The sequence below is a fragment of the Epinephelus moara genome, chromosome 2 (assembly GCF_006386435.1).
Source record: "Epinephelus moara isolate mb chromosome 2, YSFRI_EMoa_1.0, whole genome shotgun sequence".
NCBI classification, from domain to species: domain Eukaryota; kingdom Metazoa; phylum Chordata; class Actinopteri; order Perciformes; family Serranidae; genus Epinephelus; species Epinephelus moara.
In genome coordinates, this window is record NC_065507.1 from 31,940,123 (window position 1) to 31,966,136 (window position 26,014).

Below are 26,014 nucleotides of genomic sequence, written 5' to 3' on the forward strand. Positions count from 1 at the left end.
AATTCGCCCATGACAGGGAACATGATTAACATTACACAACATGTTGTAATGTACTAGATGGTCTCTGATAATGTGCCTTTAATAATTAATTTGATGACTTGATTTTTTAAGAACAATCTCTTCTTGGAGTTAAGGTGGTAACGGGAAATGTCATGTTTACAATTGCTGCGTGTCCTCAATAAACACATTCAAAATACCTTTTGAAATTGCAATTTTCCAAAGCGTTGAAGAGAATAGTCCTTTCACTCCAGATAAACATTTCAATTATGCTGTTCTTTACCACAGCACTAGTGTATTAATAATACAGACTGTAAGCCAGTGTTTTCTTGATAGCAGAATGTGTACATCCAGGGTAAAGGACAATGAGTTGTTTAGACTACACTGCTGAAAATATGTTGGTTAGTAAACAATCATGCTGACATCCAATATGGCTATGGGCCTATGGCCTTCAATAACAATTTACAGTGCAGTGCAGAAAACATGCCCATATGGAGATAACATGTGCCTGCAAACATTATGTTTCGCTGATATCACTGTCGGTGTGGAGAGAGAAAATGTCTTATGACAATAATAACACCACAAGTACTGCAGTCCAACTGGAGGCTTATCTCTGGAGGCACTCTGTATGTAAAGACAATGGCTACTTTTTTTGCTACATAAATGAGGTATATTCACATACACAGTAATTGAATAGTTTTAGCTATAAATGGATAAATCACACAGTTGACTGAAAACAAATAATTAAAGTCATATTTACTCACTAGCTAGTGTTACTCTATGTATGAAATGACCTGTTTCCAGCTTGAGAATGACAGCAGTCAAATAAGTTTATTATAATCAATTGCATTTATTCATACATTTTCCATAACTGCTTATCCTGTTGGGGGTTGTGGGGGAGCTTGGGCCTATCCCAGCTGACATTGGGCAAGAGGCAGGGTACACCCTGGACAGGTCGCCAGACTATCACAAAGCTAACACACACAGACAGACAACTATTCATGCTCACATTCACACCTATGGCCAATTTAGAGTCACCAATTAACCTGATCTGACTGTGGGAGGAAGCCGGAGAGCCTGGGAAAAGCCTACGCTGATGCAAGCTCCGCATGGGGCGGCTCCCCCACCCTGGATTCGAACCCGGAAACCTCTTGCTGTGAGGGAACAATGCTAACCACTGCTGCCCTCTCTTCCTAACAGTCAAAAATATATAACTAGAAACAGCAACAATTTCACAATGATCTGGCATTTACAAATAGCTTACCGTAAAACTTCAATTAATAGCCCAGGCTATTACTTGCTTAAATCGCTCAAATCAATAGGCCTGTATTTGGGACAGGCCTTTAATTCCTTTCACACAAAACTTAATCAGCAAAGATTAGGAGTAAAATCAAACTATTAGTTTAACCAGTATTAATGTTCCTTGGCTTCAGATAATATATCAATTATGAATCATTCAGTTGATCTAGCTCCAACAGACAGCGCATCAGAGAGAGATAGAGTTACGGCACTCAAGGATTGCGGCACCCGGCATACCGACACAACACCACCTTATTCTATTAAAACAATACTCACACAGCTTAGAATAATTTTTATGAAAAAACCTTTGGATTCTTTTGATCTGAGGACCCTTAAGGCGCTTGCACATGACCAGCGTTAAAAATCTCTTGATGCCCGCTGTGCTATTGTTTTCCTATGGAAGCTGCCGTCAGGGTACTTGTCGAATTCGGCGTCACGTTGTGGGCCTCACCGGCATTTTGATGCAATGCCAAAAGTTCAATTTTGTTGAACTTCGACTCCGTTTGACGCTGACCTTTCCGTGTAGAGCCAATGATTTTACAGTAGAATGCAGGCGGGGGGCAGGGGCGGAGACAGGGTGCTGAAAAATTTGAAGATCTGACTGCAAGATGGAGGAGAAATCAGCGTTGGGTCAAGCCGATGGCCAGCGCTGCGGCGTCGGCAAATCAGCAATCATGTGCAAGCGCCTTTACAGACTGAAGGAATATGAATATCTTACTGGGTAATCAATGAATGGACCCATAATTTGAGGTAGCCAACAACCGTGTTTTACACATCCCAAGAACAACTTCTTCTTCTTCATAAAAGAACTGCTTGGCAACCACACCAGGCCTCTAATTGAGACAGGCCTGTCTTTGTCAAAATGTGTAGCCATAGCGGGTGAGTAAAAGGCACTAGGCGTTTAATCAGGAAAGTTTTACGGTATGTAGAAGTGATGTCTTTATCTGGCACCGGATGTGAATATGACGTCAGAAAGATGTTGGACTCTTACAATGGACATACCTTAAATTTTGTTGGGAATAAAAATTGGATTGACAATATTATAAATGTCTAATGAAACTCAGGTTTCACATTGTGTGGATGTTAGCATTATGATGGTTTGCAGATGGGTTTTGTCCTCCATACCTTATGGTTAAATGTTTTCTAATGACGTTGCTGGCCAGCTGGGTGCAGACAGCACTGTATGCACACTAGAGTAACCATGGAAGGTCACTGCTGCATGGCAAATCACTATGTTGGCTGAAACCCTCTCTGAGGCTCGTGTTCCTTTAATGAAAATAACATTATTATAACTGACTGAGAATGGAAAAAATGAAGATAATACAAAACTATGCAATAGCCTGTTAAATATCTTTTTTTTTTTAATAAACAGCAATGTCATTGTGCTGCAGCATTCCTTTTCATTAACAAACAAACACTTTGCATGTGCTCTGATTCAGAGCCATTCCTACATTACTGCTATCCACAGTAATATTATGCACTTGCTTCTATTTACACCGAGCAGATAAATCAACGGGGGTGTGTTTCTGAGATGAACTGTATCTCTGTTTAAAAACAGTGCATTAGAGTTCAGTGCTTAGCCCCGCTCTGCTCAAGGTGGATTGCGAATTGACGATCAATGGCTTCCAGCAGGGTATAATGGAGCCCAGATGCTTGTTTTGATTAAGAGAGTCGGGGTTGGAGCTGACAGTGGTGAGCCGCACACAGATCCAGCTTGAACTGTCTACTGTGTAATAATCGCTCACTTTTACTGAGGCACAGATTGCGGCGTCTGATTGGTCAGACTCCAATGACTGAGGGGTGCACACAGCACGGGAACATTTGGGTGTCTGCTGCGAGGTGTGCCAATGTAATTTTCGGCATTTTAGACCCAAATTCACAATATAGAAGCCTGCTGAACATCATGAGATTTGCAGGGCAAGAGATGCCAAGGCATTCTTTGGCATAATGGATGTACAGCTGTAGAGATTTGATTTGGCTGTGTTGTGTCGCAGGTGAGAGGGCTGTCCTTCAGCCCAAGTATCATCGCCACATTACAGACAGACATCACTATATGATTGCAGCAAAGTTGATTCCTCTTCCGTCACTCATCCTTGAAAAACGAGCAAGCAAAAATCATTTTCTTTATCCGACCATGAACCACATTAAAACGCTGATAGCAGACTGACCACATGCCCTTCTGACTGTATTTTTTGCATCTCAGTTAATGAGAGACACAAACCAATTTGGCACGGTTATGTGCTAAGTATTATGTATGTCTCTGAGGGCCATTTCATACAAGGTTATGCAAATGCAGAGCAGGATTCTTGCTAGAAGGGATGTAATCCTTAAGAGGTAAATTTGTGTTGTAACATTTGGAACAAACCTGGTTCCAAGGCACAGAGGCCCTTTCACAGCTTCACAGGGGATGTAATCTCAGTGGCTCTTTGAAACCTTGACAATGACAGGCACCTGTGTGAAGTGATGGACGTATCTCTGTGTAGTCAGATGTAAAAAGCCTGTAGTTGAAATCCACACCTGAATCCAACAAACAGCTCCGCAGCATGGCTCCTGAGAGGCTAGTATAAAAGAGCGAAATCCCATCCACAGCAAGGGCCATTGATTCAGTTAATTTTATGCTGGAAAATGATTTCCCTGATGGCCAGTTTCACCAAAGCACATTGTGAGCGAAGAAGGCTCCCCGCACTAATGTTAAAGCATTGCTCACTATCTATTTACGGTGTGTATGGAATTCATAACCCCCTCCACTAACATGCGGCTCAGTGGAAAGCAGAGGACCGACCCACTTTTATCAACCTATCTGATCTGAAATTTTTTCCTCCAAATGCATTATAACAATAAAATGCACCAGCAGAATATAAAAAATCTGCTTTTAGATTTTCATCATCGCTAAACAAGTTCAGAGGGAGGAAGCTGTGTAATAGATCTTTTTAAAAAAAAAACACAAAAAAACATTTACTCTTGCAAATGAACAGGGAGAGGACTCTGCCATATTTTCTGCGTGGTTTATCCAATGAAATCCATTACATTTGTCTGCCTAGAGCATTTATACAAATCAGGGCCTATCGTGTGTGAGAGGTGCTATAAATCTGAGAGCCTCACCGTCGGTTTTCAGCGTTAGAGGTGTTGGGGGGCTCAGGACCCTTGCATTCGTCACCGTGTTCTTCACCAGACAGATGTAGCTGCCTACGTCAGAGGGTTGCACCTTGGAGATGTACAAGTTTCCCGTGTCCTGGGAGATAAAGCGCCGACTGTCTTCGGCAACAAACGAGGGGAACTCATTAAACACCCAGCTGTAGATGATCTCTATAAAGGCAAACGGAGAACATACACATTAGAAATATTCAGAACCTATCTTTGTGCTTCTGTAGAACAGATTGGCTGAGGAGTGCTACACTTCACAAATGCAGGTATTGAAAAACACGTACTCTTTGCATCCAAGGACATATGAGCGCAAAAAGAAAAGAGATGTTAGGCATGTACTTTGCTTTGCAATCAATATGTCATACCCCCTCAAAAAATACCAAGGCACAATGCTTTGCAAAGGTTAAAAAGCCTTTAATAAATGGGCTCAGTGCCTACGCGTTTCAACTCACAGACTGTAAAAACAAGCGGCAGCTCACAAACATACCGAGGCTGGTGTCAGCTGCTCGGCAATCAGAGTAGCAGTGGATAATTGTCACAGGTGCAGCCATTGAAGTGTGTGTGCACACAATCAGGTCAACTCCAACAAAGCACCAGCATCTCCAAGACCAGCACATTCATCAGAAACAATCAATAACATTAGAAATTCACAAAGAATCATATAGAAAAGTAACTTCATAGAAAAACACCCATATGAAATAAGTACATATAAATATATTATGTTACAGTGCACATGATTCATCAGTATTGATTCCAATTGTAAGGTTCCAATATGTTTGTTATTCTCTATGCACTCATTCAAAATACTGTGCATGAAAGAGTAGCAGTTAAAAGCATATGTTTTTCCAGTGATTCCAAAATATTCTGTAAGCCTTGACATTAAAAATTAACAGCAACAAAACTGTCTAACGTTTTAGTCTCAGCCTCTCCTTTTAAAGCTATCAATAGTCTAAATGTTCAACCCATGTAGAGTAATAATAGATGGTATAAACTCACTGCATTAAGGAGCAAGACTTCACTGCAGAATACAATAAAATAAAATAAAATAAAACAAAATAAATAAGATAAAATAAACTAAAATAAAAGTNTAAAATTAAATTAAATTAAACAAAATAAATAAGATAAAATAAAAAAAATAAAAGTGCATCTGATCTTACATGTTGACTATGTTGGTTATAATCTAAAATATAGTTAAGGTTTGTGACACACATTTCAGTAAAATACTGCTTATACTGTTTCAACCCATGTCAGACAACTAACACACACACACACATATACACACCAAAAAAAAAAACAAAAAAAAGAACTGCTGATAATTTAGCACAGCATTCTTAATCACTGCTCAAAACTTATGAATAATAATTTAAAGAAGTAATGAGTATGGGATTTGTACGGCAACAAAGGATCAGCCTGCTCATCAGGATAAAATGACTGCTAGTCTATCCAAAGTCTAGAAAAATAATATCCAGGCCCCTGAAGGTGAAAAAAATAACAATTATACAGGGCCTTAATGAGCCTGTTGTTTGCGGTGAGGTTATTTTAATTAATTGGTGATACCATCAGAAAGGTAAAACTGGCAAATGATAAGTGAGATTCCAGGGTGGATTGATCCCAGTGAGTTTGGCTGTGTGTGTATGTGTGTGTATGTGTGTGTGAAGGGTCATTAAACAACAGACGGAGTCGTCTATTGACTTGGTATAATCTGGCCAAAACAAAAACACAGGGCAGAGAAAGGAGTTTTTCTGACTTTATAGCTAATAAACTTTGACAACTTATTAAAGTGTTTGCATCTCTGTTTAATATTTTATACTTTATTTATGAATAACAGATTGTGTTGGTGTAGAATATAAAGTCTTGATTCCCGGTAGACTTGGCAACACAGATGTGTTTGTGTATTTATTATTCTTTACTTAATGCATGCTGATACACAAATTAAGATGATAAGAAAGAAAAATAAATTGCACAGTTGCAAACAAAATGTGGGTTTGCAAAAAATCTGCAAAGTGACGCTGAATAGGAAAAAAAGGATGGATGGATGGATGGATGGATAGATGGATGGAAGGATGGATGGATGGATGGATGGATGGATGGATGGAAGGAATATGATTATGCTGTTTGCTTTGTGTTTATTGTGAATAGTTCTAGGCAGCCACATCCATCATTATATTAAAAACAAAACTGTCAAACTCAGCGACAAATTAATATACTATTAATATATGCTAACAATATTTCTCAACTCTGTGATTTGGGATGAGCGAGTACACCATTATCTGTATCTGTCAAACCATCAAAAATATCTGTATCTGTATCTGTACTTGGAATTGGTGGGGTTTGAACTGGAAGTGGGTGGAGCTTGACCCAGAAATGGGTGGGGCCAAACCAGAAGCTGTTTTTTTTTTTTAAACCTCATATTGATGGGTTGATCGAAAGTTGCTATATTTATCCTATTTTTTTCCTAAAAATATTTACAGCCTCAGCATTGAGCTTCAGACGATTTTTTCCTTCATCTTAAGTACGGATATTGACACATTTTACTTGGATGATATTCGTACTTGTAATATGCACATTATCTGTACCAGATACTCGGAGTGCTCTGAGCACTTGGCTCAACCCTATCTGTGATTCTGCATCCATAATCTGTCTGTTCTGGAGAAAAACAGACAGCGATATCTTCTTAAGACTATCAGTGTCCTCTTGGTACATAATAATAATAATAATAATAATAATAATAATTGCTGTTTTAAAGACGTTCAGATCTGGAAAAACAAAAACAAAAAAAAAAAAANGACTATCAGTGTCCTCTTGGTACATAATAATAATAATAATAATAATAATAATAATAATTGCTGTTTTAAAGACGTTCAGATCTGGAAAAAAAAAAAACAAAAACAAAAAAAAACCTCAGTTCAGCACTCAAAGTCATCTTAAACTAGTAGGTGGTACAATAAGGTAGAGAGCTGAATCACACTTTGGAATACTGCATGTCAATGTTTTAATTTGCAAAGTCAGCATCATTTGCTTAATTAACTGAGAGGACTGTGTGATAACAAGAGGGAAGCGTGCATGGAGGAACACAGCTGTAATGTCTGATAGTTCTAATTCTTTGTAGCAAAATATAGTTGTTATTTATGCTGTATTAAACTTCAAGGCAGCGATATATATTGAGCATTAAGTTCTCTGTTTCCAAGAGTACAGTTTGTGTTTTGGCTGACAATGCCAATAGGTTTTATTCAAACTAATTTAGCCTCATAAAACACTGTTTACCAAAGACGCACATAAAACTGACCACGAGCGCTCAAAGCCATGAAATGGAAAATAATAAACTTTTCACATCTCACTGATTCCAAATTATTTTCACTCATGAGATCTATCTAATTTCAGTGGCATTTTTAATGTCTCTGAATCCTCCCACAACCAATTTAACCCAAACATTGTTTAACACTCCCTATGCTGTGTGAATTTCCGTTGTGACACGCTCTGACTCACTGGGGCATTCATCACACCGGCAAATTTTATGGCTGTGGCATTTTTTGAAATTATTTTAGCTGCTGGAGATCATTTTTCATTTCATGTCACCATTGTTGAACAAATACATTATAGTCTTACCTGTATTGTGTATTTAAAGATGTACTGTAAATGTGAAAAATAGGCATCAAAATAAAGGCTTGGCAGCCTGTTGAGGCTGGCCTGACATTTACAAGAGTCTAAGATGTAAATACTACTAACAACCTAATAATCTATAGGTGACGAAGATGGCTTAAAGGTACAGTGTTGGGCATTAAAGGAATTTTACATATCATAAATATGTTTTTTTTTTGGTGTATAATCAACTGAAAATAAGAATTGTGTTTTCGTTACTTTAGAATGAGCCATTTATATCTACAAAGGGAGCAGCTCCTTGTCTATGGAGATCACCATGTTCTGAGAGGAATTAACCCTGTGGATAATTTGGCTCCCGGTAAGAACCTCCTAAGCCATAAACACTGAAGGAATTTTAACCAGGAGAAGTTCCATTGTTGCAATCAGCAATCCTCACTGCTGGATGCCACTAAATCCCCCTAAATCAGTGGTTCCCAACTGGTGGGTCACGGTCCAAAAGTGGGTCGTGAGTCCATCCTGCATGGAACGTGTCATGTTTGTAAAAAACACACTTCATCTTTTCTAAGTACACTGCGTTTCCAGCACATAGCTTTTATTTTGAAGTGCCACTTCCTGCTGTGGAGTGAGTGACTAATAGACAGCTACTTGAGAGAGACAGCAAACTGGCTTGACGACATGGCCAAATGCAAGTATGACACTGAGTGCATTAAACTGTTTGGACTTTGAACTAATGACAATGGAGAAATCTGGACCCCATGGCTGGACAAGTTGGGAACCACTGCCCTCAATCTTACATACTACTCCTCTGAGCATTGTTGACTTTCATTGTTGAAGTTATATAGGGTTATTTTAAGACCCCTGTTTGTATAGATCAATATAGCCAAAACTAAATATTAAGGCTGTAAAAGCTAAGAGGCACCTTTTTTTTATAGTTTTAGTTGAGGGACCTTTAAAGCTTGTAAAATACAAATAAGCATTTTCTTACAACAATAGTAGAAAAGGTTGACTCATCAAGTACTCTTTATTGCACTGCAGTTACACTTTAAACACTTTTTATCACAAAAACACATGATGTTATTTCATGGCAGTAATATTCAATGTATTTCAGTTGAGTTGAGTGGCGTAAGTGTTGCTTTGTAGATCTGATCTTTTATATCTTTTCTTATTTGTTTACCGTCTTTGGTTCATAAATGCTGATTTAACAACCTGTGTAGCAATTACTTCAGTGACTTCATTCAGACAATAAAACATGACTGCAAGGATTAAAGTATTAAAATGACTCACTGATTCACCACACTAGATTTTTCTGATATTGAGGTTATTTGATGATATCTGATGTAAAATCTCATTATTTTAAATTGCACTTTTAGCAGTTGACTGATTATTTAAATAGCATATTCTGTATTGATCCAGTCGGTCAATCTAATACAAGCTGTGTAACATGAGGCTCTTACAGAATGTCATCATGACTGAAACCTGTGTCAATTTTATAGCTTACAGCAGCAAGACTGTAACAAACCTTAAATGACAGAAAATCACTGTGTCCATTACTGATCTCACACCATAACATCATCTCCAGTGTTTACTCCTAATTTAATGTCAGTCACACATTAAGAGAAAACCTTGTTTACAGTGGGAAAATAAAATTTAGTGTGGTCTGACCTGTAGATGCAGTGTGAAAATGGCATACACCTGGAGCAACACCTGTGCTGTGATTGATGGAGAACTTTAAGGATGAGAATCATCTTCACTACACTTCAATCCATCAGTCATTAAGCATCTGGTCGCTATCGTGTCATTCAAAATGGCATCCAAAAATGGGAGCTGAAGAGCACTTGGCAAACATTCCCACGGGTGCAGTGCAGCGGTACGACGGAGCTGATGCAAACAGAAAGCCTGGATGATTCATGGCTCACATAAGAGCTTACATTAGAGGACAACTGCAGAGAGGGATATTCAAGATAGGCCATTAAAGAGCGGCTCCTATGCTCGGCCTATGTGGAATAATTGGCTGTGTAACATTTCTTTTCATTTCTAATGATCCAGCAAATTTGATCTGAGAGAATCTGTGCTCTGGCTCTGTTGTCGCCATAACTTATCGCACTCATCATTTGCACTCATAGCATGGATGGATGGAGAGGAGAGCAGACGGGTACAAAAACTAACCATCAAAACGTAATGCAATAAATAAAAAAATAAATAATGAAAACAATCATTCACCTTGGCACAGTAATAACATTTCTTGTTGTCATAGGAATCCTGATGAATAGTGATGAGTTTATTGACGATTTCAAATGTAGTGAGGAGGAGAATTTTTTTTCCCTCCTTGCTGTGACTGAAGGTCTGACTTCTTACCTGGAGAATGAGGGGGAGGGGTACACATGAGCACCACACCTTGGCCTTCACGCACAGAGACCCCACCTCTGGTCTTCGTGCTGAAAGCACTGAGATCTGGAACACAACACAAAGACAATCTGTCTCAGCAATAACGTCAAATATAATTAGTCGTGTATTGAAGAGGATGAAGATGTGTTTACTGCTTCTTGTCCTTCTACTGATTATCATCATCATGGATATACTGTAGCATATTAATAGTGAGTTCAGTACATTTTTCCGTCACAACTGTTTCCCAGGGGAGATCTCTGTTGTGCCACAACCAAAAAACACTGGCCACTGCCATTGGTGAATGTCATCTTATTTGCAGATGGGCTGATGGCAGTCAACAAGGCGTATATCAATGTTCAGATGACAAATAGGTGCAACGCTAAAGGAAACCCTATAGGTAGTTAAAATGATCTTGTTAACACGGTCATACTTTTACCTGGTGTCTTAAACCCTATTCCCATGGGACTAGTATTACCAGAGTACCTCATGTGATATAGAGATGATCCTGTCACGTCTATGTTTTGTGCGCGGCATTCACACAGGACACACAAAGTCTGTGTTTCACTCCACTCCACTACATAACACAGCACTACTAGTGGTGATGTACTGTGTTAACCATCCATCCATCCATCCATCCATAACAGGGCTGACACATAGAGACAGACAACCATTCACACTCACCTTCACACCTACGGACAATTTAGAGTCACCTATTAACCTGCATGTCTTTGGACAGTGGGAGGAAGCTGGAGTACCCGGAGAAAACCCACGCTGACACAGGAAGAACATGCAAACTCCACACATAAGGGCTCACATAAGGGTTGAACCAGGAACCTTCTTGCTGTGAGGCAACAGTGCTAACTGCCACACCACCGCGCTTCCCACTGTGTTAGCCCCTTTTTTAAATTTTATATTCTTCAAATAAAAATAAAAAATCTTGGGTTAAACAAACAGAACCAATTCTGCCCCACACAAATGTCATCCATCTTATCAGCTCTCAAGATTTCACATGCATTTGAGCTTGCTCTTTCTGCTCTCCACGCCGTGAAGCAAGCCACCAATAAGCCAATAAGCCACCTGCACCCAAAATGCTGTTAAAACTTTCATTTGTAATTGCTAATGCAGCCTCTATAATTCTCAACTTTGACAGAGGCAAAAAAGGCATGGTGAAAACAAAAAGAATAAATATGATTCCAAATCACTGAGATGCAGATTCACATGAGGACTGATATTATCCCATGACCTCTATATTTGGCGAAATATGGTAAGTAATTTGTGGTGGAATTTTGACTTAAAAAATAACAGACATAAGCCCTATTTGGACGGGATTAGTTTAACATGGAGACGTGGGGTAAAGTTAGCCTGGAAATCCAGACCCAAATCTAGAAAGATTTAGGGTCTGGCTATGAGTAATGCAAATGGCCCAACTCGGGGGGCGGCACCAAGCATGCATTTGAAAATATCACTGCACGCAATTGGGTAACACTACGACCAATCAGAACAATACACAGGGTGACGTATCCAGAGCGCGACCAGCGGAGCTAACTGGTAGATTAGACTCTTGCTGTATCCGGTCGGCAAAACAGCAAAAACATCTTTCTTGCAAAGGAAAGACTCGAGCGCCGTCTTCTGTTTCTCTTTTAGAGAAAAAGCCAAGTCTAACTCGTTCATTGTAGCGGCCAAAGCCGTTTCAAACAACTGGTGTTCATCAGTAGCCATCTTGCAATGTTTACTGTCTGATTCCGGCCTTCGTCGTCGCAGCGCTGTCGTCATCTATTTAGCTCGCCAGTCTCACCTCTGGCCTGCCTATATCAGATACACCGATGTGATTGGTGCAGCTCGGCTACAAGGGCATGGTTAATGAGCATCATCACTGATTGCCAGAGTGACTCGCTGAGCAAATTCAAATTGCGCTCTAGCGAGAACTCTGGATTTCCAGGGTAAGGTAAAGTAATTATTACCAGGGATTTTAGGCCCATCCGAGTGCATCATGTCTGTAATCATTACGGATAATGTCAGTAAAAATTGCAACGACTTTTACCTTCTGTAAAACGATCCGGAGAAAATACCTCGGGTAATATTAATCCTGTGCGAACACGATCCTCTGTAAAAATGTATGTTAATATTTCGTCACGTCCTGTTTACAACCATTTTTCCGAGTTTACAACTGGTTTTCCGCGTTTTTTCAATGATGGAGGTGCTTGAAGAAGCATTCGGTGTTGTCGGCAGTCGTGATAGTGGACATTCTTCTAATGATCGCATAGCCCTACGTGGGAGAACAATGAAAAAGGTTGAGAAGAAAGCACTTTTCAAAGCCACAAGACTTCTGGTTGTGTTAGGTAGGCCTAATATAAATCCATATTGCTTATCGTTGTATAGACAGTCCTGATCATAGCAATATTTCATATTGGGCTAATCACTAATTATTATAATCCTTCAGCTGATGCTTATAGGAAGCAACGTAGCACGCACATGCCAACAGAGAGGTGACGCCAGGGTGCAAACCAGTTACCACTCCCATCTCTGGTAGAATTACGGAGATTTCTTGTCCCGTGCGAATTGCACATTTATATTACAGACATCCTGTGGTAAACTGACATTAGTCCACATCCCTATGCAAAACTAATCCCATCTGAATAGTACTATGGCATATTTGCATGGGATTAAGATCACGCCTCTAATATTATTACAGATTAGAGGTCCCCAGGCAATTCCAGTCCCATGCTGATAGTGCTATAGTGTTAGGTTAAATTTAGCTGAGGCTGCAACCGGTCCCATTCCTTGCAACAGAGATATTCCTCTTCTGTGGGCATTGGGGCACAGCATTCACAGGTACACCACCAATCTCCAGAGCTACGCAGCCTTCCAGCAGCCATTTCTCCTCTGTCGTCCTCTACCTGTTGCACCTCTCTCTCTCTCCTCCTCCGTTCTTCAATTTCACAAAGCTCTTCGTCAGTGTATTCTGGCTCAAATAAATAAGGGTGGCCATCAAACTCTGCAAAATCAAATTCCTCCTCCACAAAGTCGAAGTCTGGCAAAAAGTCAGCCATTATTCTATAAATCTTTCATAAAATAAATGAATGAACTTTTCAGGCTACTGTCCGGTTCTGCCTTCCAGCTGTTGCTGCTTGTTCTCGCGAGATTTCAGGCACGGTATGAGATCGCTGCTTGTTCTCGCGATATTTCGGCCGCGCTTTGGAAAGCAGAGCTAAATGGTAAACAAACATGGCAGCACACCGGTAAGGTAAGACAACACGTTTACATGTCGTTTTCTATATGTTCTCTGACATTTATCCTAACGATATGAGGCGGTCTTTGTGGAAAAAAAGCTTGTTTAGTGGACTAACTTTGCACTTGAAGGTTGCCCGTTCACTTACGTTTTAACAGGTCTGACGCTACTATGCGCCCCGGCTGTATCTAGGCTAACGGCTAACATGCTAACTATTATTTTTATGTCACTAGTCACTTGAAACAAATTTAGGACGATAGGAGACAGGTTGAAATAAACCAAAATTTCCCTTTAAGAAGAGAGTTATTGCTGACTAAATTATAGTAAGTTTAGATGTTTTATCAATTTACATATGCTCTTTGCAAAAATCAGTTTTGATCCTTGAATTCACACTGTAGAACTGAATCAGATAAATTGTTAGATTAAATCATCCATAATAAGATGTTACATTACCTAAACCTCTTTGCTGATATCATTTTAGAAGTACTAATGTGCCAGTTTTTGTTTTCCCCTCATTGTTTTTCCGTGAAAGCACAACAAAGAAGGTTTGATCTAAAATCCCAGGGCTGCAGCCTTCTAGACCCTGATACCGCCTGCTTAATTCCTAGTTGAAGCAATGCCAAAGTGTGGAAATCAAGCGACAGGCTGCTGACCCAGGGCGGGTCTCTCTGTCTCCACTGCTTTCATTTCATCACGTTGAGGGGCAGTGTTTACCATTACCCTGGAACTGTTGGATAATTGTGCCTCACAGCAACTTGTGAAACCTGCATTCTTTTAAATTTCTGGCACATTTAATAATGATCGTAGTTCGTGGCCTTCATCTTAGAGTGTAGCACACAGTCAATTTCCTGTCGACGTGTATTACTATTTTTTAAAACACCAGTGTGGTCTGTTGTCCTATTTCTTTGTGGTTTAAAAGAAAAAAAGGCAACAGACGATAATAATAAAAATGTACAAAACAAAGGAAACATTTCAAAAATTGGTAGAAGAAAAAGCTCAACCATGTCAAAACAGAAGAGAGGAAGAGTAAATATTTCATGTGGTTCACTGCACTTCTTCCGTAAAATCAACCATGAGAGTAGCCTGTCATACAACCTGGATTTGCAAGCACACCGCAAATCAATCTGCCATGCCGACCACTTCCAGTGCTTAAAACAAGGCATATCCAACACTGAAGAGACAGTTCATCAGCTCTAGACAGTGCAATGCTGGAACAACAATAGACAAAGCTTGAAACTGTAGGTACTCTCTCATAGCTCCCAGTGTTTGAAATTAACTATGACTGTTTGAACCTTTTTCCTTAAACTTATTTCCAGCAGGCTGGACTGTCAATTCAATGTTCAGTGCCTCCATTCAAACTGTGGGCTGGTGGCCTCTCTGTATTGTAATCTGTCTTGGAATAACATAGTGACACTCAGTCCCATCATCTTGGCCCATTTGCTATGTGTGACTAGTGCTGATTTATCTGTGCTAACAACCTGCCACCAGAGCACAGGGATGCAGAAGCACTGATTGTCACCATGTTCACTATCGATTCAGCAGCAGCTGTTACCAACCCGGGTTTTTTTGGAATTGTAGCTACCTTCAACCTCCTTTTAGTTTGCACATCACTGTTCTCTGTACTGTAGAATTAATGGGCAAATAGACAATAGGTAGGCTTAATAGATTTTTCCATCCATTAATAAAGATCATAAGGACTGAAATGAATGAGTGAGTAAATAAGTGAATGAATAACACAAAGACAGAACGCTCCATCTGTCTTAGCATGATTGACCAAGTGTTTTTACACCCAACTGCTGAAGTACAGCAACAGTAATTACTGACCTACAACACAGCTGTTGTACTTGGCAGCACCCAGATGTGAGTCTCTGTGCTTCTGTAGATATTCCTTCCCCTTCAATTATTTAGCGAGGCTACATAGTGTGGAAACACAAGTCTTCTTAGAAGGCTTGCCTGATTTAATAAATATTGAATGTAATTTCATCTTTATGTATTCCCATTTTGCTGCTCTATGCAACCGACTGCTACAGCACGGTGACAATTCAACCTACAGTACAGTAAATCCAAAGAGACCCATTACACTTGTTGTTGAAAACACCCAGTAATAGGGGAGGTCTTTCCTGGGAAACATCTCCAGGCACACGGGAAATTATATATTTTACATTTCAGGCAGCGGGGCAACGCTGGGTGCTTTAAATAAGGCATGGTTAGCATGAGCAATAACAGCCACCGTAATAAAAAATCTGAGAGACGCATAAACCTAGAGTGCAGTTTGATTGCCAAGTGAGAGGTGAAATGCAGAAGCACCACAGCAAAGATCACTTAACATTTAAATATAAGGAAAAATAATAATGAAGGCCAACCGAGCATTTCAGACATTCAAAAATGAAGACGTCAATGTTAGAAACATTCATGTATTATAGAAGCAGGACATATGGTTCAAATGAAACTCTTTGTGACCTATCATTCCCTTTGCAAACTGCACTTATGTAAGTGAATAAATATTGATGACATTTTAATCATATGACAACAGCATGGTCATTAAAGTCAACCTATGTCTGCATCAATATTTAAATCCAGACATGCAGTGATAAAATTTGCAGCAAGCACAGGAGCAGGTGCTCAATGCAAATTAGTTATTTCAAGATATGAATTCAATCAATGGGCATTAACTACTGATCATTTCAGATTTGTACAACATTTTAGAGTGGCGTGTGTGTGTGTGTGTGTGTGTGTGTGTGTGTGTGTGTGTGTGTGTGTTCCAGTGCTCAAGTCAAAGCATCACATTAATTTCATTACCACTGTACTGCTCAGAGTGGCTCAATACCTGAGCCTCAGCCAGACTCACGTCTGCAGAGAGGGAAGAACTCTTTGGGGAGAAAGATCAGAGGCCTCCTTTCTGCTTGCTGCCTTCAAAGTCACGGCTGAAAAACAGCCCAAGTGTGAGTTCAGCAGCTCAGAATTTCAAAACAAAGAGAGAGAGAAAAAAAAGCATCCTACTGAAACATCTTAGGAGCAGAGTACACGACCAGTGGATAGAATATAGAGAGCCCTGACTGAAACCTTTCCTCATGCATTCTGGCTGGTCCACTCTACGTCTCCCCCGATTCTCTGCATGAAACAGAGCTGTGTTCTGTTCGACAGCTTGACTTACCAGCCATCTGGACTAAGGGGTATAGTGGAGTGCTACAACAGGGATGTAACAACAACCAGTGCCTCAAATCCATTTGGGCCAAATTAATTTAGCCCAGACCTGACTAAATCCACATCAGATCTACTAAAGCAAAAACTTTACTATGAAAACTCAAAATTATCTTCTATGCAGAGACACACAAACAAACTGTGATACTACTGGCACCCACCAAGATATAGTATGACAAAATTTCAGGGGCACAGAGACAAACTCTTAAAACCTCCACTATTAAACTTTTAATATACTCTTAAAGAACAGTATATGTTTTAGGGGGGTTTGGTGGCATCTAGCAGTGAGGATGGTGAATTGTTCTTATATGCTTTTTGGCACATCGCAGAAAGGCTGTTAGCCTAGCACCTGCTAATGTGTACTCATTTTTTTCTCTGACAACTTAAGATTTTGACATTCAGGAAGATTTTATCAGGAGCTGATTTATCCGCTGAGGTCTCTTCTTCTCCAAAACAAACAGACACGGTAACGGAATCGGTTAAGAACACTGAATAAAGCAGTTTCACGTTAAAAAATTGGGGCTTTTCCGACGACCATGTTATGGAGGGGCTGCTGACTATGGTGGCTGATGCGAAAACCCAAATGGCCCAATCTAGAGCTTGAGCTTCTTTTTTCTAGGCTACTGTAGAAACATGGCAGATCAACATGGTGATCTTCGCGGACGAGGACCTGATCCCTAAATCGTTTTAAAAATGAATTTGTGCCAACCATAATTAAGATTTTAAATAATGTTGCTTGATGCTTTAGGGGCTGTGTTATGCTTTGCTAATGGTGCTCTGTTGTGCGCTGGTGTTATGTAATACAGCTGATGTGCAATACTGTTATGTGTAGTATGTGTTTTTATGTTTCTATGTTGTATGCTTTTCACCTCTTTTTATTGTAAGGCAGCAATACTTGTGCTGCTCCTGAGTCCAAGACACATTTCTCTAAGGCAACAAAAAAGTAAATCGTATCGTATCATATCGTATCGTATCATATTGTATTGTATCGTATCGTAGCTTATCGCATCACATCAAATCGCATTGTATCGTATAAATTGCTCATTCTAAGGTAACAAAAACCAAATGATTCTAATTTACAGGTGATAATATAGAAAATATACTAATATAAATTATCATATATTCCACTTTAGCAAATATATTCCCCTAAATCCTAGACCCTAGTTCCTTTAAATAGTCATAATACCAAACCCAGCAGCAACTGCTTAACAAATCTTCACTAACCTGTTTTTATTATGGTACCTAACCATTCAGGACAGTTGGCTCAAATTACACTATTAAACATTATAAGGTTTAGCTGTATATTTTAGGCCCAAATTCATCCTGAACACAACTGAAATAAGTACATCAGTCTATTTTGAGTCTTACCACCATATAAAAGCCTGTAATAACTTCTTTAAAACACTTCGCTCATGAGGAAAAGAACTGCTCATGTGCATCAGAACTAGTTAAAGCAGTCGACAACCGTGTCAAGGCATGAATATGTGCGGTGGCAACAGGAGAAGGGAGGAAAAAGTTGAGCTCCACGCTGAGTGATAAATACCCACCATTTGTTATGCTGAAAGAGAGAGGGAAGGTTCTGCATCCAAATGTGTGCTGCAGGGCACCTCTCTTTGTTTCTGTGGCTGGCCCTTTGAAGGGTCACATTTCAAAGAAACGTAGACGGAGTACGAGGCTATTACACATTGATGCCGTTGAATATTTGCACTACATAAAGCTGAAGAAACAGTCACAGAAATGTGTCACTTTATACACTAAATAGCCGGGGATGAAATGGAAAGGAAAAATAAATATGGTCATAGGATGAAATGACTAGACAGGTTTTCTGAAGGCAGCTTAGTGAAATCCAGGAGGCTGCAATAACTACTGAGCTCTCACATCAATTTAAGCTTTATTAGAATATATATATATGTATATATACTTTATTAATGAAGAACTTGCATTTTTTAATCAGTGATATGAACCACTAAGATTTGAAGTAATGTCTGTTTATGTAAAATAAAATATTACAATTCCTGTACATTCTTTTTTTAAATTAATATTTGAATTGCTGTTACAAACACTATTTTAACTATATCCACAAGTAGAACACACAAACGTTTCAGGATGTCTTTAATGGTGTAGTGACACTATGTTCCACCGTAACCAGAGAGTCACAAATCCTCCCACCTCGACACAACAACAGCTGGTGACATGTGGGATTTGTTGCTGACTCAATAGTACAACTGAGATAGCCACACATGTTTATTCAGTGAGTGATATTTTAGGGCTGGGGCTGCAAACCCCCAGGCCACAGAAAATTTGCTACTATACCGCACCGCCTGGAAATGATGGGATTTGGCAACAGAGTGGAATATTAATGATATCATTTTATAGCAGATTATAGACTATTTCTCCTGTAATACTTCAAACTTGGTGCAGTCTGTCTGTGCTGCATCTTTCCACATTACGCCCTGTCACGCCCCCAACAACAGGATACTGACTGGCCTGTCTGTTATTAGAACTAGAAAATCCAATTTCGTGCAAAGGTGGCCAAAGGGTGAAGCTGATGTGTGACAAACAAGTGGCTATCGTCTCAGCTGACACATCTGCCAATCAACCAAACATGACCCCAAACAGACACCCTGCTTAAGCCTTAATGCTTCAAGAGCACAGACTGTATAAAAATAATTGACATAGCCATGGTGATGTCAGCCATTGGTCTGTGGACTGCTGTTTTGAAGCCTTGAGTTTGACATTTTGGCCAGAAGTGACCATATTTGGACGAGAGAATGAAGCTGTGGATGAGGAAGAGGTGGATCTGACTCACAAGTTGTTTTTCCATCCAAATGTGACACTAATTTTAACCAAATTTTCAGAAAATCTGCAAAAGAAAGTGCGAATTCATGTGCTATTCCATCCATTACTGTTACACAAATATTTGGAGTTGGTTCAGTTCACCCACTGGAGTTGGCAGTGGGTGGCGCCTATTCTCTAGTCACGTACCATTATACAACTGCAGAACAAAAGGGCCAGTCAAACCCCATATAAAGGAAAACAATGGGTGTATAATGACATAGAGCACACTGGACAATGGAAATACAGCATTTTGAACGAGTACTATCACAGCTATGTGCTCTTAGAAGAGTTCTGCTAACAGCCCTGTGTGCATAATTGTGTTAAAGCCATCCAGGGATGACAACTAACAATTGCAGTGGCCTATGCAATGATGATGCGTCAGGATTATACATCATCATGTACTCACTGAATTTCCATTAAGGGGTTTTTATGCATCAATTCAAAATGCGTTTAAAAGATGTGGATGGTAACACACCTGTAGATTGTGTTCTGCCTCCCAGGCAGCCTGTCACTCAATTGGCCTGCCCTTAAAGCGACTATTACCTTTCTTGCATTTCACACAGCACTTAGAAAAAATTTGAACATCCACAACTCCCGCCTCCCTCCAAAGGCCTACTCCCCCCTCCTCCATTACGTCCTCATTACGTCTACGGTAGACGTAGGCCTACGCTGGCAAGGTAACTTTAGATACACGGAAGAGGAGAGCGAGTGTAACGTTACAACCAAGACAGTCAAACGCAACCCCGGAGTTTTGAAACTCAACCGGAGTCAGTGATGACTGATGAGTTTTAGAATAAAGTTACAGTGCTAACGTTAGATAGTAGTGTTAACGTTACTATTAAGTGGAAACGCACAAGGAAGATAACGTTAACGTTTCAGAGGCTACGCTACAGTAGGCTAACATTAGCCATTAGCAACTGGATGCTGTGTTGTCATACTGGATGCTGTGTTGTCATATAGCGTTATATGTTATATTAGAAGCAAACTAAACATAACGTTACCTATCCTGCACAGTCAAACGCAACCCCGGAGTTTTGAAACTTATCCGGGGTCAGTGATGATTGATGAGTTCTACAATATAACGTAAAGAGGAGAGATGTTACGCGAGCGGTTAAGTCAGTCGGAGGCCTCCACGTGGGGAAGACAGCCAGGATGCTCACCGAATGCAATGATTGGTCGGAGTTTTCTTAGAACCATATGAGAATGGTACAATTATGAGTTTTTAGTTCTGGTGGAATTCACTTACATTTTAGTGTGCCATCAGCTTATTAATAGCATTTTAACCTTAACAAAGAAAAGCGTAAAATTTCCTGAAAGGTAAGTGTTGCTTTAAATATGTTGACTTTAAGCCTTAATAAAATGTAATGGGTGAAATATATAAACTTTCAGTCCCTGAACACTTGAAAGTTGAAATAAGCTACAGAGACCTAAACTTTTTTTTGAACTAGGCTGTAAACATGTTTATTTCTACTTTAAAGTTTGATATTTTAACATTAAGGTTTATGAGAACTGACTCATTTCCAGAGCCAGCCTCAAGTGGCCATTTGAGGAACTGCAGTTTTTTGCACATCTGCGTTGGCTCCATTTTTCAGCCCTTGAGGTTGCTGCTTGTTTAAGACCTAATGAAAATTGTGGTGGAAAAAAAGAAATCTACCAAGGACATAGTAATGGGGACCAAAGATGCACATATCTCTGTAGACTAAATTGTTATAAAAAAATAAAAGGATCATGCAGCTATTGCAGATGGTGCATCCTAAGGTGATAGACTAAAATTCTTAAGTAGCTATGTTATTTACTTCAAAGCTGACCTTTGTTGAAAAGGAAAGCTTTACTTTCCAGTGTAATGTCACTCTTTATACAGTAAGCATTAGGTTTGAGCTTTAATCATGTAAATGGAAAAACAAAAACATAAACATTACAGTCTAATTCTGTACATCTGTACTGTACATCTGTGACTCACTAAGCTTTTTTTAAGTGGGGCAGAATGAGCAACTGCAGTCATCTCAGTCTTTCAGATACAGCAGCAGATGAAATGTGCAATAAAGAAAGTGCATTGCAACACACTACACTGATTCCATATAACAAAAAAATTAGGAAAGTACCATGCCAGCATATTACATACCGCTACTATGAATCTGATGGATAACATAGTGCCAAGCAAATGCACAGTATTTATGCAAAACTAAAAATAGCTGCCCATGTCTCAGCTTGAAGCTTCGACTAATAAATGAGTGCCTACATGTTACATTGCTCATTTTCAGGCGAGGTCAATTTTTCACAGAAAAAGCCTCATGCTCACATAGAGATTTGACACTCAAGTGGAGAGAAGGGGAGGAAAAGATCTGGACAGTTGAGAGGACAGATGAGTGTAAATGTTGAGGTGCAGCTCCTGTCCCTCAGAAACTAGCAGCACTTTTGAAGCGTGTGTCTGTGCTTTACCATCTGGGCATTTCTGCCTGCCAATGCAGTCTGGCTTATATTTAATTTAGGTCTTCTTTTGATTTTTGTCCACTTTTTGATCACTCTGATATGTGAAACTTTGTGAAGGGAAAACAAATCAAAACGAAAGGGCAGAAAGAAAAACCTTTGGTTCTGTTTGCCTGAAGAAAAAAGTGCTTTTATAAAACAGAAGTCATTCTTTCCGTTTACATAGTTTCGGGCTAATCTGGCCATTTGTTTCCTCAGTAATTCCTGTAACAACTGTAAGTCCCCATAACAACACATGAGACCGTGCACTATACTTTCTAGCAACATAGCAGAGAGTGAGAATGGTAAGCTCCCCGAAGACATGCCAATAAGGCAATTATGGTCATTGCTCCTGAGGAAACTATAGCGAAAAACCAACAATGCATTTTCCTCTGAGCACAGTGCTCCTGGTCTCTGTGTGTGTGTTGCCTTAGCCTGTGATGATGTTTTGGAGTTAGGCCAGGGGATTACTGGGGAAGAAATGTGCTTTTTGCTCTCATTTACCATTGAGATGTGGCATTTGAGGGCACATACCCTGTTAGCAGTGCAACGCAACAGTATCAGATGGAGCCGACGGGAGCTAAACTCAGCAACAAAAACCTTACTGTAGCCTGCGTAGTGTTTATTTACCCCTGGAACCAGAAAGGTTTATTTTAACGCAGAGAGACAAAAAGCTTGGAGCTAATTATTTGGCTCGTATGAGACCCCTGTAAGTTTGACAAACTAAAATGTACACTTTTCAAACACATACATACACAGCTACATGCTAGAGTGTATGGTAAATACATTTTAAGACCTTGTGTATTGCACAAATGTTTGAATTATTAAATTTTAGTTTACTTACATGCAAACTGCAACAGAGCGTCTCGACTTAGGATGGTCCCAAAGCTGTTCTCTGCTTTACACTGGTACTTCCCATAGTCAATGACCTCACTTGCATTGGTAATAATTAAGTTTCCATCGATGAAGCTGTAGCGATAGTCTGCCTCTGCAGCCACTTCCGTCCCATTGATGTACCAACTGAAAAACATAAGAACAGGAGATGCTATTGTGATGAATGACACGCTAATGAGCTGTGAAAGTAGGGCCACAATTAGGAGACAGACAAATATATGTCACACCTGTATGTGGGTGGTGGATTTCCCCGTGCTTCACAGTGCATCACCACTTTCTTTTCATCTGAATCCAAAGGAAAAATAACATTGTCTGGCTCGTGGATGAAAACAGGCCCATACTCTTCACTTTCTACGAGGGAAAAAAGAGATAAAGACAAGGATGATTGCAATTATCACAACATGAGCGCCATTCCGTTTTAACATCCAATTACTTTTTTTATTATTCCCCAGTTTGGTTAGTGCAAGTGCATATATCTCCTACCAAGCTCTATTATAGGAAACAAGAGAAAAGGTGAACGCACAGCTCCACAAAACAGATTGTTACAACAAATGGTGTGACATTCTGCGGCAGACGACAGCTTTCTGACAGGTGATGATATTGTTGTGTTGTATTGTATATCTGATCTGGTTTCACAACATTAGAAAAGCGTTCCAGTAATCCTAAAAGCCAGAGTCTGAATTTGCTTTCACAGTGAAAGCCTGGAGGTAGTTTTAAAGGAGAAATAACAACTTCTTAAGTTAGAAGTGATCCTTTGTGATGATACAGTTAACCTGGTTGGACGTATGGTGGAATTTTTTTTTGAAATGTCACACCTTTAAGCTCAACCCTGAAGCTATCATCCAATTACTTGTACATCTTTTGGACTCGCTGTTGTTTGCCTTGAGGTGCCAAGTGATGAGCCAACAATGCTGTTAACACGAGTCTTAACCCACTGGGTCCTAGCTTTGCAGTAATATTTCTTGGCCGGACTCGGCTGTGAACACATCTGCTGTTTCTATGGCTTGTTTCCCACGATGACCTCAATTCATAAACAATGGTATCTAGTGGTACATACGTAAGGTGAGGAATAACATAAGGAAGATCCCGTTGGTATATCTAGTGCCAACATAGTATTTCTCATCTCTTCACAGTCATCTATTTCAGTTCTTCAACAGAATCATTTGACCACTGATAAGAGGCTGTTTTTTTAACTTGTCAGGGAGGAAATGCAGCAACACAATCTTTTCTTTTTCTGTCAGCGCTCCAACATTGTTAACTGTTCTCCTAATAGTCTGTGGCAGGCCTTGTTTTTTTTTAGAAGAACAACCTCAACAAGCAAAATTACAAGAAATAAAACAAAGAGTAAAAATATTATTCACAAAAGATTCTCCCATCTGGGACTGGGACTCACACACTGGTAAATTCAACTACTTTAAACAGCTCCTGTCTTTGTGCATCAACATTGCATTACTCATAGCATCTTAACATAGTGCAAATTTATAGAAATTTGGCATTTGGAACACTGATGATCTGCCATCAATTGCTCCACATGGAGGGAGTGCTGCCAGACTTGTGTTGTTTCTTTTGGCTGGAAGGGTGCAGTGCACTTGGGACACAGATAAAAATAGGACGCTATACATTATCAGCAGTTGGTAATAACTATGTTCATGAAAAATGGAAAGGTACATGGACATTGAAATCAGAGCACCCTTGTAAAATAGGTTTTAATGCAAAGTTTGGGACAAGATTTATCACATAAAAGCCCAGATACATGGAAAGAGAGAAAGAGAGATCCACATAATCACTGACAAAATGAATAGCGGCATTTTCTTTGCATTGATATGTATTAAAATATTGTCAGAAGTGTAAACATACAATATAGAGACATATTTATAATATAATTAGGACAAAATAAAATAAAATAGAAACACTACTATAGACCACACAGTATCCCAGTAGGTCCAAGCCACGACTACAGCAAATGAGCAAATTAATAATTTCGTTGAAAGCTTCCTTACAGAATGTAAAGTGTGTGAAATGCTATTTAATACATACAGTGCAAGTATAACTCCACCACGCTGGTTCTTGATCTTAAGTGCTCTCGCTGGTAATTTAAAGTGGTTCTCGTGTAAGATTTGAACTCTCCTCAGCACAAATGCACCCACATATCGATATGCTTGTTGGTCTGCTATTTTCTGCCTGACAGTCTCTGTTGCAATTCTCTTCTGTTCCTTCAGAGTTCTCCACTCTTTGATCTAACCTTCTGTTAACACAGAAGCGATGCACTTATTGTGGAGGGTTTCTCAGGTAAATTGCATCTCAGAATCTCAGACAACCGACAGCTGAATCTTGTGTTTCTTGTCTTTGTCTATGAGATTTATAGAGAATAACAGCGCAGTAAACAGATCATAAGTGACGTGCTCTTTGTGTTTGTGAAGGCAGAATACAGCAGCTGAAAACAGTATATAGATATTTATGCTCTTTGTTTAAAGAGATGTCACTGGAGTGAGAATTTAGGTTTGGGTGGCGTTTTATTTGGGTGCATAAATACAGTAATAAAACAATGCAAGTCACCAGTCTTGAGTACTTCTCACTATTTAGGAATGATCTGATGACAAAAAAAGAATCATGGCTTTTTTCTCAGGGTATGTATAATCTCAGCAACCCTTTGTCAGCAATTTACTGCTCTGCAGGGAAATAAAAAGCTTTTGAAATAATACCCTAATCAGTGGAGGAAAATGAACCGATATTAAGTTGCAAACCTTGCTGTGCATATAAAGCAAAGCAATTCAGTGCTTGTATTGTTTCTAGTGCTAAACTAAAATTACTGCCTCACAGTTGTGTGCCTCCGCCAACCAGATGAGTCGCAGTTTACGTCCCTGTCTGCCCAGACTCTTATGACATCAGACAATGCTTCAGATGTGGATGCTGCTGCAAAGGAGCTACATATTCTAATACATGGATTCTTCACACACATCT

General features: G+C 39.6%; 1 protein-coding gene across 1 annotated transcript in view; it reads right to left on the reverse strand.

The window, feature by feature from the left end:
• Positions 1–26,014, reverse strand: part of cntn5 (contactin 5) — a 137,151-nt gene that overhangs the window by 56,458 nt on the left and 54,679 nt on the right. The window contains exons 4-7 of the mRNA XM_050064823.1: positions 23,281–23,404; positions 23,004–23,179; positions 10,396–10,491; positions 4,399–4,602 (exon numbers count right to left, since the gene is read on the reverse strand). Coding sequence (XP_049920780.1) covers positions 4,399–4,602; positions 10,396–10,491; positions 23,004–23,179; positions 23,281–23,404 — 600 coding nt within the window. The remainder of the gene's footprint in view (positions 1–4,398; positions 4,603–10,395; positions 10,492–23,003; positions 23,180–23,280; positions 23,405–26,014) is intronic.